We start from the raw sequence: 16697 nt of genomic DNA on the forward strand, positions 1-16697 counted from the left end.
AAGCGAGTCACTTATAGACACTTGCCAGGATCTAGCAACTTGAATAGCAGAAACGCTATGGGGTATTCAAGGGTCCATACAGGCCTCTGGGTGTTTTTTCTACCAATGTACATATGATGAATAAGGGATTCAACGGCCAGGAATCCCATATACACTTCTTTTTCTTGCTGCTCCCTTATGATACACCTGACAGTCTGGCCGGTCGAAAACAGCATCCGGACCCAGAATCCATGGTAGCATACAAAGACAGGGGTTATCTTGATGACCATCTCAACTCACCGCAAAGCATGCAAAGCCTGGCGTAATCTCTCTCTCGTATCCGCATCAATCTCCTTATCTACCCAAACCGGCTCCTTGCCCTTCCAGAAGGCATCGGCCGTGGACCGACTCTTCGCCGCCCAAGTCCCCCGCGCCTCATCCGAAGCGACCAAGACCCTCCTCGCAGCTTCCAGCTTACGTACCGTCTCTGCGCTGACACAAAGGGGTGCATCAAACCCCTTCAAAGTCGCGTCGCCCATGGTGGCCAAGGCGGCGAGACCGAGGTACGAGTGGTAGATATCAGGAGGTCCCCCGGGGTACTTGGAGAAGCCGCCGATGAGGTGCTGGGTTTTGGAGAGGAGAAAGTTGCGCGCGGGTTGCACGGAGAGAATGTTCACCTGGGAGAGCATCTGCCCGCGAGAATTAGCAGAGTCCAGTCCCTTGTTGGTTGACCGGAAGGCAAAAGGAGAGGAGACGAGACGTACGGACAGAGTTCCGCCAACCCACCAGCAGTAGCAGGTATCGGCGACTTTGTTGCAGCGGCCGTTGAAGCCAACGAACGTGGTGTTCTCCTCGAGTGACAAATCTTCCAACGCTGAAGGGAGGGCGAAATTGACTGAATCCTGGTCATCTTCGGAATCATCCCCGTGCCCTTGTGGCGACTCGAGGAATGCGAATTGCCGATCAACGAGGAATTTGACCAGCGCGTCGAAATGGGGAATGCCGCGGTCGAGGGGGCCATTTTCCTCGGGTTCCCCGTCCTTTTCGAGGGGCCGGCCAAGCATGTAAAGCGCCCCGACGGCGCAGTAAGCGTACCCCGCTGGCGCCATCCCGTTAGCCCGATGCTCCCAGGAACACACCGCATAACAGATACCGATAACAGATACCGAAGAAGCCTTACCGTGTGCCTCGTGCTGGGAACTCTCAGAAACCCCTCCATCGAAGGTCTGGCCGCAACGAATATGTTCCACCAGACCATCAACATCAATGTCCTCCACCCAGGCCCCAGCCCCTTCCTTTGCATCTCCGCGAAGACACCACCTAATCACAGCGGCCAGGTAGCAGTACCGCATGTCCCGTCCCCCGGCAATCGACCCATCATCTAACACAACCTCCCCGAAGCTTCCATCCTGTCGTTGCAGCCTTCTCAGCCAACGCAGGGTCTCACGACGATTCACGCCGTCGAGGGCATGCCGGCCATCTCCCTCGGCAGCCAAGGCGAGTAAAAGGAGAGCAAAATACGTGGCTGCGAGGTTTGCCGTGCCGGTCTGCTGGGCGGTATGTTTCCGCGCCTCGGCTGGGGAAGCATGGGTCGGCGAGCCGCAGAAGCCACCGCCGGGATGCTGGAGACTGAGGACCCAAGAGCGGATCTTGGAACGGTCTTTCCGCGTGAGATATGGTGGCTCGCCAGAGGAAGTCGGCGGCGAAATCAGATCAATAGCAGCGATAATAAAGAAGGCCAGAGCCATCCGAGTGCTGTCGTGGCTGGTGTACTGGGTTGGGAGGAGGGTCCGATGACAGCGCTGCCAGTAGCGGAGGTGCCGCTGCTTGTCCAGCGGCATAGTGGAAGAATCTTCCTCCATAATACGAAGACAGAGGGCCAGGCGGTTATAAAAGGGACCTTGGAAGGAATTTCTGGGGATTGTACGAAGTGTTCTGTAATTCTCCCTACCGATATGACGGAGTACCTTGCAGTGTGAATAGTGGTAGTTTGATGGTTGGGGGGGCTTACCTCGTAGAGGGGAGCTCGAGCCACAAGTCAACGCCACTAGATCGATAATAGCGGGAGATAAGGTACCTACCTTACCTACCTTAAGAAAGGTGGCTTGTACTAGGTACCAACCCAATCAAGCACGTACCGGCTTTTCAACAGTCGCGTCTCGTAGGCATCACACGACCGACCTTCTCTCTCCGGCCCTCCATAACACCAACCAACCCACCAACATCAACAACATATGCAGCGGAAGGGGTGTGTGCGCTGGACGTTCTCTTCCTATACTCCATAATCGCCCAACAACGCAGTCTCTGGGGTCCTCTCTGTCCTCTCCACAGCCGACATCATGGCGCTCATCTCCGCCACGACCATCATCACCTCCCTCGCCCTCTTCCACCTCACATTAGCATTCTTCTTCCTCACCAGCCCGGCCACCATCGCTGACCAGGCGCTTGTCTGGATTCTGGGCGAGTCAATGGGAATGGTAAGCACACCATCTTCCCAAACCTTATAGCACGATGCCATGCCTTGCCTTGCCTAAGGTACCTACCTAGCAGACCAGTTGACTGACGGCTATTCTCCCGGCTAGCCCACTACACGCTCCTTCGACACCAGATCCCCGGGCCTCGCCTTCCTCTCCGTCATGTTCGCGTTCATTGGCCTCGGCGACCTGATTTCCCTGACCATGCCCGAGGAAATCTCCCTCCTCTACCACTGGGGAACCCAAGGTACGCCTCATCGACCGAATCCTCAAATCAGGAAGAACCATACCACTAACATCCCTTCACCAGCGCCCTTCCGACTCTTCTTCTCCCTCTGCCTCGTCCTCTACACCGTCTTCTTCGGTCCCTCCTCGCCGCTGTACCGCCCCGATACCTCAAACTACTTGTCGCATCCGTCCGCCCACGTGCCGAACCCGGGGTATGCCGCTTCCGGCTGGGGTGGTGATGGGCTCAAGAACAGGGTATTCTTTACTTTTGCTTTCATCGAGATGATCAGCTGGTTCTGGGTCTGGGTCACGCTCAGGGAGGAAAGGCCCGAGGTGGTGAGGCGGAGTTTGAAAGGCAGGAGGGGCAGTCAGGGGCGTAGCAACTAGACCATGTGCTCCAGCAGGGGTAGGACAAACATGCAGGCATCGAACATTTCACGAATTCATGATAATGGGATAAGGCTAGCGTGGAGTAGGGCGGATTCTGACGTGAATAGGGCCAGATTACAAGCTGCTAGACAGGAGAGAAGACAAAACGTATGGGGGAATAAGTCGTATAGCGTCCCTTCCGAGTACCCGACACTCGGTTTTGGGCCATTGGATGGATCAACCCCATCATCATCGTATGCTTTTTTTTTTCTTGCCGCCGTCCTTCTACCATATTTTATTCCCACCTCACCAACTCCCAACCCTTGACGCCAACCCTCCAACTATCCGCTAGTATCCCCATCGACTTGCCGATCCTGTCGCCCACGATACCCTGGATCTCCTTGCTTAAAGAGTCTTCAGCTGTAGAACCGAGAGCCCACGCCTCGATGCGACTCTCAAGGTTCCCGTTCGTCATCTCCCTCTTCAGAACCGCAATCCTATTCTTTCCCAGCGCTGCGGCCTTGGCTCCAGCCTTATCCAGCGTCTTCAATGCCTCCGTGGCCTCCTTAGTCGTGTTGCTCTGTTTGTTCGGTTCTAGGACAGATGTGATATAGCTCGTGGCGAGTTTCACCGCATCCGCTGCGTCCCGTAGGTGGAAGAGACCGTGCATGGAACTCAACATCGGGATCAGGGCGCCTTCACCTTCGCCCTCGGGAGACGGGAGTGAAAGCGAGCTATCGGACAGCGCGTCGAGTGCCGCCGTGACGCCTGAAACGAGCTGCGACGCTGCAGTGGAGGATTCAGGCGAAGGTCCTGAACTTGTCATGAGGGAGATGAGAGCGGTAAGGAGAGAGATGATGTCGAAGAAGAAGTGTTCCTGTTCCGTGAGTGTCTTTCGTGCGCCCCGAAGAAAGCGGGAGGCTGAGCTGCTGAGCTGCTGTAACGTCTCAGAAACGAAGATGCGATCGGTGGTGGCAGCCTGGAGGGGGTTCGCCGCCTTGTATGTTGCCGGAGGTTTGTATTGAAATAACTCGAAGTACTTCTCGGCGACAAGAGCAAGGTGGAACCGGGCATTCTACGGAGCATTAGCGAGTCTGAAATAGAGAACGAAAGGGCTCAAGGACTGAGTCGAAGCTAAGAACTCACAGAAGGCTTGGGGCCAATTCGGAGGATGTCATATATGGGCACAGCCATGCTGGCCTCCAGGTTGGGGACCGATCCAAAATCAGTATTCTCGTGCAACTGGGCATCATCCGTGATGTCGTCTGGTCAAGGTTAGCTTACACTGTCGTTCAACATTGCCCAGACATGCCCAGGAACCCGTACTTAGGAGAACTTCTTCGGATATCGGCAAGCCGCGTTGCCCGAGAGCTCGGCACGCACGTGCTTCTTCCACAAACCCCATCACCATGGTGCAGCTAACACGAAGACGGTTGATAAACTCGGGGATCTCCAGAATGCTGGTGTAGTTTTCGGATTCGAAGGCGTCGGCCAAGCGGCGCGGCATGCGGAGTTTAAGCGACGTGGCATAATACGACTTCACGCCGTTCGTGAGGGCTTTCGCAGGCCGGCTGGACTGCGGGAGTACCTGGATGGGAGAGAGAGTCGATAGACGGTCGAGGAAATATGGGCTCAACGAGTCGGTGATGGTTCGCTTGACGTCCAATGTCTCCCACAAAGCCGTGGCTCTGGCAGCGCATCCGACGACGAGGTAAAGCCGAACAAGAAGCAAAGTGACGCGGCTGTGCTTTGGCGTGCGGGAAAGTTGATATTCGAGAATCAGAGTCGCCTGAAGTAGTCTACCACATCGTGCGGCGTAGATTGGGTAAGGCAGGTGCTCCCTCACACTTCCGCTGTCGCTGATGCCGCTAAGCTTGACCAAAGCCGTCGCTGTCAGAATAGCGAGCTCGGGTACGTAGTCCGGATCCCGCCCGTTACCCTCCGGGATGAGCGACTCGGTGAGGATGCGGTACAATTTTGCGGCAGACTCGGCAATTGTCCGGAACCTCTCCGTGCATGACGAAGAGTTACTGACTACGCCGGTAACGGCACACTTCCACTGGTCCGCTGAACTGCTCGACTGAGAGCCGGGTATGGGCAGTACCAGACCAGGCCGAGTGAGGGCAAGATACTGCAGCTGGTACGCCAGGGTGCGTATCGTGGCTGAGCGTAGAGGGTCGCCGGCAGCCTCCTGGGCCAATCCCGGGACGTAGTCATGGGCGAACTTTTTCAGCTCGTCTGGCTCCAGCTTCTCGGCGAAGGACCTGATGTCGTCGAAGCAGGCTGGCGACGAGCATTGGCTCCTGACGTAGCGCTGCAACTCCTCGACCTGTGCAGACGCTGCCCCTCTGGGCCCTGACTCTGAGGGGTCATCGGACCCCAACTGAAAAGCGGCAGCGACCCTCGCCAGCAAAATATTCCGTATGTAGATGGGGCGTACACCATCAGCAGCTGAGAACGTGTCGAGCAAAGCGGCTACATCATCGAGAACCCTGGGACAAGTTTCTCAGCAAAGCGTTCATTTTCCCCCTTGGTTCGGCATGAAGATAAAGAATTCTGCTCACTCAGGCGATTCTCCCATGACATGGCTAGCGCCGTCCAGCAATGCTTTCCACACCATCCAGTCGCAAGCAAGTAGTTTGAGGCTATTGTCGCTCCCCGACAGGATAAGGCACTCTTTGGAAAGCGCATAGACGGTCTGCCAGTCGCCTTTCCGCCTCGAAACGTCCAGGACGCGGAGGAGGAGGTCCTTACGACCGAGGCGAAACTGCGGAACGGGGCCGAATTCAGGATGGCCCAGCGCGGCTGTCCAGTCGGCATCAGAGCCGTGGGTTTCAAGAATGCGATAGAAGAGCAGGATTTCCTCTTCGGTCCGGATAGATCTATCCGAGTCACCGGCGTCAGGTTGCGAGGCGGACTGGGCTGCTCGTTGCATCTGCTTCAGGGCTAGCATGCCATAGAGTTTCTTCTTGTCCGGCGGGCATTGGTCGCTGACACAGAGTAAATATGTGATGACGACATTCCAGAAGAGCATGGTCCGGTCATGGGGAAAGGAGCGATCTAGGATAGCTGCAATCTGGGTACAATGGGTGAGCAACGGGGGGGGTGGGCATGGTCGCATAATAGCTGGTGTCAAAGAGGCATGGGAGAAGAAGAATGAGAAGGACGCAAAGTGAGAGTGCAAGGCTGACTTTCACTTACCTGCTGGGCATTGAAGAGATCCCAGTGCAGCAAACAAGACTCGAGACACCGGATAGCACCGTTACGGTCCTTGGGTTTCGCCTTGACAAGCCTAACCTTCAGGGTTCCTAGAGTACTGGAAAACTCCTGATCATCCAACAATGATCCCGTGGCCCATTCGAGCAAGTCGAGAGCATCGACATCCTTGACGACGGTGCCCTCATTGACGAAACGTTGAAGGGCGACGATGCCAGCAGACTTTTCGAAGGGGGAGTCCAGTTGACACTCGGCGCAGATTTTGACGATCTAGACAGAGACGTCGACGTGATCAGCTGAAGTTGGCCCTTTAACTGATTCCCAAGAGAGGGTGTGGGTAGGAGGCAGGGAGAGCAAACCTCAAAGTACGGGTCGTTGAAGGTCCGAAGACGCTTCTCAGCAAGGCGGATGACGGAAGCCCATTGGCCGTCGTTAAAGGCTGACTGGAGCTGTAAATCGACACCACTCCTGAGCTGAGGCCTATTCCAGGACATGGTGAAGGCTTGAGTTGGGCCGGGGTTGGGCCATGAAAGGGAAGCCCTGAGTATCGGTGATGAGAGCAGACCGAAGCTTGAAATCGGGCATGGCGGGACGAAAGGAGGGAGGGGCTCGAAAATGCAATGTACTCCGTGGGAAGTGCGGATTACTACGCATACGTACGGAGTACAAGGATAAGGAAGTACCTTAGGCTACCTTATGTGATTCTTAGGGTTAGGATGAATGTATCAGCCACATTTGTCCGAAAGTGTGGCGGTGCGTCCGTAACAGCGTGTCTGGCGGAATTCTGCAGCGACGAGCACCAATGGCAAATCCTCTTGTTTCTCCGTCTTTTCTCTCCTTGTTTTCCAATAGTCATGAAATTGAAGTCATTCGCTTCGTAATCCTTCCTGAAGCTTGTAGATGTAGAAATACACGTGGTATTACAAGATCCTCGTCCGGCCAACACATATCGTATTTCTCTCCAACAGACCTGCGCCGTATGGATATCGTGGCCACATGGATCGTTGGATGTGGAAGTAGAAGGTCCTCGGAAGCCGACGGGCAAAGACGACTCCCCATGGAGCACATAGCTGTTCCCCAGATCCTCCCAGCCCCGTATTCTGGTGTTTGTCTGGTGTCTGTCGTTGTTTGTTCGCTCAGAACAAGTAGCCTGCTTTTCTTCTCTCTTCCCTTCGCTTATCCATCTGCTTGCGGTTATCAGACTGTCTCGTGCTTGGAGTCGGGGGTCGAAGAGACGGGGACGGGGACGGGGACGTACCCATGCTTGCCTACAGTCGCGATACGCCCTGTTTCACCACACATCAGTCAGTATCATGATTCGTGTCGCACTACAGCGCCGTGGCAAAGGCAAGGCGCATTGCGAACAGAAGACGAAGATTGCAAACGGGGGGAGGGTCAGAAAACATACTGGAAGTACTCGCCGCACATTTCCCTGTCGCCGTTATTCCGTTTCAAGCACCTAATACTGCGGGCAGCAGCATCTTGGCAGGGATCGAAGTACTGACTCTTGCTCTTACTAAAGTAGCCATGGTTTGGGTCAGCACCCTGAGCCATAACGAGATGTCTTCCTCTCTTGGTCCGGGGGCATGTCGAACAGGAAGGTCGGAACGTACGTCTCGAATTTACGTTTTGTTTCCTCTGTCCAGGGCCCCTTGGTATTGGGACCATCGGCGGCAGGACTTTCGGAGGAAGACATGTCGGATATGGTGTGACCTGGACTTGGTGTCGATTTATGTCCAGATGGAAATTACGGACTAAGGTACGGAGTAATTATGTATCGTCGGCGCTGGGAACAGGTTCTCGAAATGCGGCGACCGACCAGGTGCGATGCGTGGGGGCTGCTTATCTCAGCATAATACGGGATACTGATTTCGAAGTACATACTGTGTGTTGGTACCTACAGTAACGAACTAATGAAGTACACAATTAGGTACCCCAGTACTTAATCTATCTGTGCTTCAGGTACCTTATTCAGAGCCTCGGATGAAGAAGAAATGTCCCGACGATTTGGGTTGTACCAACCCATGCATAAGACCCTGGCTAGCACGAAAAGTACTTCGCAAATTAGCTACCTACCTAGGTAGGTACCTTCAAAAGATCCGGAATTGATTTCACGACTTCGAAACTTAATCAAGGCCACTAATTACCTCGCCTACCTACCTTGGGTAGTCCAGCAAGATATTCAATGTTTTATCTCTTCTCCCCTCCCCCTTTTTTTCCTTTCCTTTCCTTTTCTTCTCTCCCACCCGCATGAGATCCACCGCAACTGCAAATGCAAACGACAGCCATTCGAGCCTAGTAATAGGTCGCATATATCTACCAAGCTAACCATTTTCCAGGACCTCTTACCTTAACTCCTCCCCATGACCTGAAAGTCTTCTCTGCAAGATCCTTGCCTAACCATCTCTCCTTATTCAACCCTTGCTCTCTCGTATCAGCTTTTATGCGTCTTCGAGCGCGGCGATCTGGAAGAGGCCATTACTGAATAAACAGGAGCGCAAACAGGTCAAGTCCAAAGACAGACAGCTACCTCACTGTGCAAATGACCGTGGAAGCTCAACACAGAGTCTACCTCATCCCGGGCTTCGCACCCTCGCGACCTCCATGGGTGTTCAGACCCTAGCACCCCGCCCATCAAAGCCAATGCCATCCTCCTGAACAGGAAGTATGCTGGCCCCGTCGCGGCTGAACGTCGTCTCTATGTCAACCTCATCGTCATCTTCCGAGCTCTGCTGCACTTCGGCCACCCAAACTTGGAGCCTCTGAAATTCTACGGCCTCGTCTCCAATGCCTGCGCTCTTGAGTCATGCACTCCCGAGAAATTGAAAAACTTGGTCGAGTACTGGTCCGGACGGCGCCGTACGTACCTGCGCTCCGGTAACGGTGATCCGAATCCCAGTTTGCTCTGCCAGCTCGTCGACGCCACGGGCGTTATTTACCCCCACTGGAAGATCTCGCCACGGGAATACAGACCCGGAAGCGGCGGTGGGAGCTCATGATCCGGGATCTGGATCCCTTGCTGGATGACCAGAATGGACCGTTTTTCGAATGGTTCCCATCGATTGGCAACTCCATACCCAACGCTACATCGCCTTTCTCCCGGAAACGGGCCAACAGCCCTCTCTGCAAGAGCGAAGACGACGAGGAGGGTATAGCTGTGGAGGGAGAGGACAGGTCGCCGAAGCGGGTTTGCTTGGACAAGGACAGCATCCCATTGTCTCCAATGTCTTCCGATAGACGTTCGCTCGACCTGCAGAACGGACAGCAGACCAACAACAAGGCGGCTACCGAACTATTCCCAAACCGGAGGAATAGCCTGCAGCACATGCCGAGCGAGGAGATTGAGAAGCGTTTTGCCAATCACCAATCGCAAATCGGTCGTCTACGACGGCACCGGGGAACACGACAAACAAATCAAACTTCTCACAAGCTTGGTCCAGCGAGACGAGGATAAAGCGGCAGCCGAGCCCCCGGCCCAGCCGAGAGCCGGGGAAGACGGAACACAGGGGACAGACGTGACCAAAGCCGGGGAAGATCGGGTGGACGAAACTGTCAAGGAGATGCTCGAGGAAATAAGCAAGATACAAGATTGGATTACCGTGAACAAGATCAAGATCCACGACATCGATTCGACGACCGTTGACGTGAGCCAGCGGCTCACGACAGTCACAACCACTCTGACAAAACACGATGAACGACTCGGCATACTAGACGTACATCGGCAAACACAACAGGGTCTACGAGGGACTATGGGTAACTACGGCCGGCAACTCCAAGAACTCAACGATCGGCTCGGCGTGCTCGATGAAATTTCCAAAAGTCGAGATGCCCGGCAGGGTCTCTGTAGCCGGGATCTCGAGGCCGCCATCAAAGAGCTGAACACACGCGCCGCACAACGCGCAACACTACAGTGTGCAGTCACAGACCACGACCAGCGTCTTAAAGGCTTCGACGAGCGTCTGGAATCCCTAGACAGAGACGTACGCCGCCCAGACAAAGATGCCTGGCACGGAAAAGTGACAGAACTAGACCGACTTCAAAAAGAACTCGGCGACCGTCTGAAAACATTCGTCGAGCGTCTCGACAGTCTCGAAGCCCACCGTCAGCGTCAGGAGTCCTGGCCGGATAAGGCCACGGACCACGACCGGCGTCTCAAGGCGCTCGAAGAACGGTCCTCCTCTAACGACGACGCTCTACGAGTCTCAAAGGAAGAGACGGACGCTCGAGACAATCGACTTGCCGCGTTAGAGGAGCGTAGTCGCACTTATGATACCTTCGGGGACACATTCGATGACCACCAGCAACGACTCGCGAAACTCGAAAGCCTTTCCCGTGACATGGAAACTTTCGGAGAGGGGGTATTCGAACTTTTTAGTCGCGTCGACTCTCTCGAACGCAACCCTCCCGTCCCAGCCACAACAGCGGCCCCCTGTGCTGGCACTGAGAACAACGACGACCCCGGCCGGCGGATAACCGAGTACGAGAAAGTAGTCAATGAACAAAACACCCGGCTCCAGGAGCAAGAATCGGCCATCCGAGAGATGCGCGCTCAGTTGGCACAGCTGGCAGCCAAGCAGGACCGTGCCGACGCGGCGCAGGACCAGCAATCGACGAGCCTAACCAAGGTGGAGAAGGACCTGGGCTTCGTCAAGTTGGCCGTGGCCTCCCAGTCGGCGAACAGAGGGCTGGAGGGCCAGCTGGTCAAGTGCCTGGAGATGGCGCAGATGTTTCACCGGCGGGAAAACTTCCCGACGAGGGAGCACATGGAGGCATCGGCGCAGCTTATTGCTTGTCTCGAGGCGGCCAAAAGCTCGCTGGCGGTATGCCGGAATGCCTGAGCCTCGATACGATGGGATGGGATGCGCTCAGCAATTGACAAGGAAAAGGAAAGAAAGAAGAAAAGTCATCCATGGGTTTAACAACGGTGGGCAGGGGGAGTATACGATTGCCGCTCAATCATGAGCATATGATCAGGGAGACTGCCTTAGTCTTGTCCCCTTACAAAAGTCCCCAGAAATCACGAGGATCGTGGTATTTGGACCTCTCGTTGAGACAGACCATGAATAGCTGTCTTTGGGTCACGCTGCTGGGAGCAACACCAAAACATACGGTTATTAAAAATATCTCTATAACTATGAGGAATCGGCTCATATTTCTATATGGGTCAAACCGATGAATATTTATAAATATAATTAATTCAACACAGCAATCCACGACGCCACAATTCAAACTCCCAACTGCCAGGACAGAGAAAAAGACACCGTCAGAGCCGTACAACTCCCTCAACCGCCCTGCCCCAACCTCGGGGCATCATCAAGCATCCCCTCCGACCCAAGAACAACCACCCCCGCCACGAACATGTGCAGCCAGGCGACTCACGTCACGCCCACGAAGGCCATCACAATCCCGACACCCCTTCCTCGCCATCTGCAACCCAACAACACCATCCATGACACCATTCTTGCAACTCCCCACCGTAGCCCCGAGTCCCGTCCAGCTGCGCCTATTCTTTCGAAGGCGGAGACTACTCCGCTTCGTCTCAGCATAGGACTCCATAGCCGCCAGCTCCCGTTTCTCCGCCGTGTCGCGGTCAATACTCATAACGTAGTCGAGAATGCTAGCCCGCCCGGGGTCGCAGCATCCGAGCAAGGAAGCGGGAAACAGCGCACACAGGTAGTCGGATAACTGCCCCGTCGGTCGGTAGAGGTGGCCCTGCGAAGAAGGCTGCGGGTGATTCCGCATCACGAAGAGGTCGCCGCAGAACCGGACGTCCAAATCACGGTATATAGCGCGCAAGACGCCTATCTGGGCGAAAGGATCCGTGACGAACGCGAAATGCTCGATGTGAGGCCCACCACTCCTGTCTTCAACCGCGGCCTCCTCATGGCGCGACGCACTGGTCGGGGCTCCCTTCTTCCTTTCGCCGAGAGGCACGACGAATTCGCGCGACGCGGCGCCAAAGGTGTAGATTTCGAGCTTGGCCAGTTTCTCGGCCTGGATGTCAGCGCAAAGCCGGGAAAGGGCGGAAGATACCGGCACGGTGCCCGTGCCTTGCGCGAGGACGACGACGCGGCTGATGGAGCGGTCGAGGAGCGAACTGCGGAGCTCACTGTACAGGGCACGCTTCGACTGCGACGGGAAGGACGGGAAGGTCCGATGAAGTGCGAGCAAGAGGAGGTCGAACGGGAGGCCGTAGGTCGGCGAGTGGACTCCTGTTATTGGGTGCCCGAAGAGCCGGCTTAGCAAAGGTAGGGTGTCTCGGGTAAGGCGGTCGATGCTGTATCGTTCGGATAGTATCAGACACCTGAAGCGTTCTTCTCAAGTGCTGCGGGAACGGATGGAAAAGAAGAGGAACGAACCTGGTACCCATGCCACCGATGAAGATCCAGCGCTCTTCTTCCACCTCGGGCTCCATCGTCCAGCTTCCGGACCCATCGTAGTTCACCACCATATCATCGCCATTGAGGAACCAGCTGAGCCCAAGGACGCAAGACATGGAGGAGCACAACCATGCGAGGAAGACTACGCCAGGCAACATCATCCACAGGGGTACGGCAAGCGCCAGGATCCCCACCTCCACCACGCTCAATACAACCTGGAGGAAGAGGTCTCGCAGTTGAATCACGATATCGCAGTTGTTGTGCCGGCTCCGTTCCCACCCGGCTGCGATCTTGGGAACAATGGCCCAAATCTCCTTCAGATCTTCACCCAAAAGGCCAGGGGTCGTCGGTTTCTGCTCGGCGGACACGGTGCCACAGGCGCCATCAATCAGCGGCGGGATGTAAGTGACGGGCGGCCATGGTTGCTTCGCGGTTGACTGCAGGCGTGGCGAGGCCGCATGAGGAGACGGAAGAGCTGACTCGTACGAGGATGAGCGGGATAGCCATGGCGCACTGGGTGAGCGGCTCTCCTCGCGACTCCTGCCGGTCGTGTGAGCGGCGGTGATGAACGGCATACGGTCGTCGGTCTAGTGCATCGTGGGATGGAGGCGGACGGGCAACTCGTCGGAAAGAAGGCCGTTGGGGGAGCGGGAACTCTATGGAAAGCCATCGATTGATTGCGTTCTGCCGGTTCATATGCGGTCTATATCGTCTGTTCGTCTGTTCAGGTAAACATTGTCCCCGTCATCCTTCACATTCCAGAGGTCTGACCTCAGCAGTCATTGGGATGTTGGTCTTGATTAAATTACATTCCTCTGGAGCCATGCCCCTGAGCTAGGAATGTCTCCTATCGAGAGCTGTCATCCCCCCAATTAACCAATCTTTTATCATAGGCAACCTCCCAAATATCATGGTCTTGAAAGCAAAATGCGCAACACACTAGGCCCCGAATGATCTACACGTCCCATCTAGTACAACAGAGAAGCCAATTAAAAGTTTGGTGGGGGGGTGATGACGCCGATGATGATGAGTGTGAGTGTGAGGATTGGGACATTATAATCGTGAGTATTCCTAAATGCAACAGGCCTTCCAACGCCGCCCTTGGGTTCGAAAATGATGAGGCATGCAGGAAAATGGGCAGGATATCAACAACAGTGACAACATAAATAGACAAAAAAGGGATTTCGATAAAGCAAGCACAGGCCATGTTGTTCCTAACCCGGCTTACTCCGTAACACGCCCGTCCGGGAACCTTCCCAGATGAGCTCGAGGACTTCGTGTTGATCTTCGGGTTTCCGGCCCTTAAAAACATAGGTCTGACGGAGACCGCCGTCCGGGAGGACCTCGGCATCGAGCAGCTTGTAGCTCTTCTTCTTCTCCGGCGGCATCTTGTTGCGCAGAGGACCGATGCTGAAGTCGTAGCCGCTATCGGCGGCGGACCACGTAGCCTCCATCTTGTCGAGCTCGAGGTGGCGGAGGCCGTCGCGGTACTCGACGACGGAGTAGCCGTTGGTGAAGACGGTCTTCTCGCCCATGCGCCAGCGCTGCAGGAAGCAGTCGCCGCAGACATGGGTTATGGTGGACATGAGGGTGACGGGGGAGTGGTACCAGCTCTTCCAGTGGTGCAGGCTCAGGGGATTGCGACCACCCTCGTAGAAGCCGGCCGCGTCTTTCCCGAGATCCATCTGCTGGAGGTCGGGAAGCAGGGTGAGCTTGGTGTGCGACTCCCGGTAGACGCAGTCGCGAATGAGCGCATCGCCCTCGTGGAACTTGGCCTCGTCGAGGCACTTCTCCAGCTTGGGCTCGAGGTGACGGGCCAGGGGCGGAGAGAGGAAGACACCAGCGCCGCCAAAGGCCATGTATCCAAAGTTGCGGACTGCCTTAAAGTCCTCGGAGAGGGCACCGACGTAGGCGGGTTGGGTGTGGTCGATGGTATCGAGGGCGGTGGAGAGACGGTGAAGGGAAGGGAAGAAGGTATCGTCGTCCAAGATGCCGATCCACTGGGTCTCGGGTTTGGCCTCGCGGACAAGATCGCGGATGATGGTGAAGTGGTTCTCGGACACGCTGAGGGAGGCGCGCATAGGCTTGATGAAGCGGGCCTCGATGTCGTACTCGGCGTAGAGGGCTTCGAGGGCCTCCAGGTCGCGGGGTTTCTCGAAGGCGTCGGACACGACTCCCACGATCTTGGCGCGGGAGCCGGAAAGCCAAAAGGAGAAAGATGCGAGGGACTCCTCGAAACGCTGATACGACGTGGCGACGCCGAAGATGAGATGAGGGTATGTAGACTTGGGGTAAGGGCTCGGAACGCGGAGGGGCAGCGGGTCGCATTTGTCGAGGTGGATGGGCACGTCGCAGGAGGTCAAGTCTATTTCGGTCCTGGAGGTGAAGAGCGGGTCAGAGATGTTGGCGACGACGTCGCGGTCGATGGAGGTGGACAAGACGGGCTTGATGCAGCGGCGAGAGTAGGTAATCTTGTCGGTCAGGCCCAATTCGGGTTTCTTGAGGTGCTTCAAAGCGGGAGGTGGGCAGTTGGTCGGGGCGGGGTGTGTCATGGCAGCGCCAGTAGGGGTGTGATGGCCGGGCTGCTGGGCATCGGCGGCTGCGGAGGCGGTATCTTCTTGGCTACCGAAGCCATAAGTATAGGCCGAGGAAGCGAAGTCGAGGGGATGGCCAGTATCCTCGAGGCGATAAAGGATGAGGAAGATGAGGATGGCGATGACGGCTGCGGTAGACAGAGTCCTCGCGGGGCGACTCTGGGAGGGGAGTTTGAATTTCATGGTAGCGAAAGCATGCTGAAGGAGGAAGTTTCGGGGGTGAGGGTTGATGGTCGGCTTCGACAGGTTTGAAGCCTCGTGATGTTGAATGTGGGGGGTGCTGATGTGATGTATCTCCTCGACGGATGGTATCGTTGTCGTATGTTTTGTATTATGTGTCGTGTGTCGAGATGGATTAATAGTAGTTCCCTGCGCGTGTACGATACGGGGAAGAATGGTCAAGCGAGGGACAGTGGCAACGTATGGAGCCACGGGAAGAAGAAAGCGTGTTGTCGAATGGAGGGGATGGACGGATTAACAGAGGGCGAGAAAGTCAGAATAGAGAGAGAGGGAATATTGTGGCTAGGAAGAGATTAAACCAAGAAAAGGGTAGGAAAGAAAGGAGGGGAAAAAAGATCGGATAGTGAAGACGAGACGTGACGATGGTAAAGGGAGGGGAAAAGATGAAGATGGGAGGAGGAAAAGGAACAGACGGTGACTAAGGTAGGTAGGTAAGGTAGACAGGAGAAATGGCAGGTACAACGTATCCGTAAGCTGTTAGCGTTACACTGTAAGAACCGGGTATATGATGAAGACGAAAGCGTGTGAAAACGAGAGGAAGGAGAGAGTGAGGAGATGCGAGGCAGACGGCCCGTACCTGCAATAACCGACGGAGTACTCAGAACGGGGAAGGTACCGGGTACTAATAAAGGGCCCCTAATAAATTCAACTTCCTTTCTGAATGCAGGAGCAACCCAGTTCCGTTACAGGAGGTTGCAGACATTGGGTGGAGACGGAAGCAACACGATGTACGAAGTACGTACAAGTTTGTGTATCTACCTAACTTATAAGGTACCGTGCCTAGGTTGACAGAAAGGAGGTAAGGTACGATATACTTTTGCACCTCTGTGTACAGTGTATTACAGTGTAGGCTTTAGTAGACCACGTCCCAGGTTCCCAACCTCGGTGTCCGTCCGTACGTACAAGTGCAGCTCAATACTCCCTTCGTACAGTGCGCAGTGTTCAAGTGATGACAACTGGGGCTCAACTTTCCCACGGCCGAAAAAGTCCGACCCGCCACATGAAGGTCCACTGAACCCGTCAGGCCATCATTCTATCAGTGCTCGTTGACTGACACGCAGCGCGACTGGGTAGAAATGCGAATCACCGCCTTGGACGTAGGGTTTGCAGCTTATTGATTTTCATCAACTCGACGGGTGTATATTTATACCTATCCCGGACGAATCAGACGCCTAAGTCATACCTTTGTCCACTTTTTTTTTTTTCTTTTTTTTTTT

General features: G+C 55.2%; 7 protein-coding genes across 7 annotated transcripts; 2 read left to right on the forward strand and 5 right to left on the reverse strand.

Moving 5' to 3' along the window:
* Positions 1-275: 275 nt before the first annotated feature.
* On the reverse strand, positions 276-1820 carry SODALDRAFT_280559 (type-1 proteins geranylgeranyltransferase subunit beta; the record flags this gene model as incomplete). The annotated part of the gene is made up of 3 exons (XM_028608243.1): positions 276-656; positions 744-1078; positions 1160-1820. The coding sequence occupies 3 exons, from the start codon at positions 1818-1820 to the stop codon at positions 276-278; spliced, it is 1377 nt and encodes a 458-aa protein (XP_028464863.1).
* A 290-nt stretch (positions 1821-2110) lies between these two features.
* SODALDRAFT_313002 (hypothetical protein) lies at positions 2111-3534 on the forward strand. Its single transcript, XM_028609219.1, has 3 exons — positions 2111-2456; positions 2562-2700; positions 2764-3534. Exons 1-3 carry the CDS (start codon positions 2319-2321, stop codon positions 3066-3068), a joined length of 582 nt encoding a protein of 193 aa, XP_028464864.1. The 5' UTR covers positions 2111-2318; the 3' UTR covers positions 3069-3534.
* On the reverse strand, positions 3045-6809 carry SODALDRAFT_334126 (hypothetical protein). The gene is made up of 6 exons (XM_028612131.1): positions 6626-6809; positions 6252-6536; positions 5615-6126; positions 4377-5542; positions 4197-4315; positions 3045-4125 (listed from the first exon to the last, which is right to left on the reverse strand). Exons 1-6 carry the CDS (start codon positions 6758-6760, stop codon positions 3346-3348), a joined length of 2997 nt encoding a protein of 998 aa, XP_028464865.1. The 5' UTR covers positions 6761-6809; the 3' UTR covers positions 3045-3345.
* Positions 6810-7096: 287 nt separating this feature from the next.
* On the reverse strand, positions 7097-8020 carry SODALDRAFT_334129 (hypothetical protein). The gene is made up of 4 exons (XM_028612132.1): positions 7880-8020; positions 7675-7782; positions 7525-7552; positions 7097-7450 (listed from the first exon to the last, which is right to left on the reverse strand). The coding sequence occupies exons 1-4, from the start codon at positions 7960-7962 to the stop codon at positions 7403-7405; spliced, it is 267 nt and encodes an 88-aa protein (XP_028464866.1). The 5' UTR covers positions 7963-8020; the 3' UTR covers positions 7097-7402.
* Positions 8021-9709: 1689 nt separating this feature from the next.
* Positions 9710-11341, forward strand: SODALDRAFT_187384 (hypothetical protein). The gene has a single exon (XM_028607105.1). It carries the CDS (start codon positions 9827-9829, stop codon positions 11102-11104), a length of 1278 nt encoding a protein of 425 aa, XP_028464867.1. The 5' UTR covers positions 9710-9826; the 3' UTR covers positions 11105-11341.
* Positions 11342-11612: 271 nt separating this feature from the next.
* Positions 11613-12981, reverse strand: SODALDRAFT_260001 (hypothetical protein; the record flags this gene model as incomplete). The annotated part of the gene is made up of 2 exons (XM_028607448.1): positions 11613-12543; positions 12626-12981. Coding segments are annotated over 2 exons (1287 nt in total), but the record flags the coding sequence as incomplete, so codon positions are not given.
* An 879-nt stretch (positions 12982-13860) lies between these two features.
* On the reverse strand, positions 13861-15198 carry SODALDRAFT_279681 (hypothetical protein; the record flags this gene model as incomplete). The annotated part of the gene is made up of 1 exon (XM_028608183.1): positions 13861-15198. One exon carries the CDS (start codon positions 15196-15198, stop codon positions 13861-13863), a length of 1338 nt encoding a protein of 445 aa, XP_028464869.1.
* Positions 15199-16697: the final 1499 nt, after the last annotated feature.

Source organism: Sodiomyces alkalinus, assembly GCF_003711515.1.
Source record: "Sodiomyces alkalinus F11 unplaced genomic scaffold SODALscaffold_7, whole genome shotgun sequence".
NCBI lineage: Eukaryota > Fungi > Ascomycota > Sordariomycetes > Glomerellales > Plectosphaerellaceae > Sodiomyces > Sodiomyces alkalinus.

Bases quoted from the DNA above. Each gene is read 5' to 3' on its own strand.
- SODALDRAFT_334126 (XM_028612131.1), bottom strand. From the start codon at position 6,760: ATGTCCTGGAATAGGCCTCAGCTCAGGAGTGGTGTCGATTTACAGCTC. The intron at 5,543-5,614 runs GTGAGCAGAATT...AACTTGTCCCAG, and splicing joins GTCATGGGAGAATCGCCTGA to GGTTCTCGATGATGTAGCCG. The intron at 4,126-4,196 runs GTGAGTTCTTAG...AATGCTCCGTAG, and splicing joins GAATTGGCCCCAAGCCTTCT to AATGCCCGGTTCCACCTTGC.
- SODALDRAFT_334129 (XM_028612132.1), bottom strand. From the start codon at position 7,962: ATGTCTTCCTCCGAAAGTCCTGCCGCCGATGGTCCCAATACCAAGGGG. The intron at 7,553-7,674 runs GTATGTTTTCTG...GTGGTGAAACAG, and splicing joins ATGTGCGGCGAGTACTTCCA to GGCGTATCGCGACTGTAGGC. The intron at 7,451-7,524 runs GTACGTCCCCGT...AACCGCAAGCAG, and splicing joins GCGACTGTAGGCAAGCATGG to ATGGATAAGCGAAGGGAAGA.
- SODALDRAFT_313002 (XM_028609219.1), top strand. From the start codon at position 2,319: ATGGCGCTCATCTCCGCCACGACCATCATCACCTCCCTCGCCCTCTTC. The intron at 2,457-2,561 runs GTAAGCACACCA...TCTCCCGGCTAG, and splicing joins TGGGCGAGTCAATGGGAATG to CCCACTACACGCTCCTTCGA. The intron at 2,701-2,763 runs GTACGCCTCATC...TCCCTTCACCAG, and splicing joins CTACCACTGGGGAACCCAAG to CGCCCTTCCGACTCTTCTTC.
- SODALDRAFT_187384 (XM_028607105.1), top strand. From the start codon at position 9,827: ATGCTCGAGGAAATAAGCAAGATACAAGATTGGATTACCGTGAACAAG.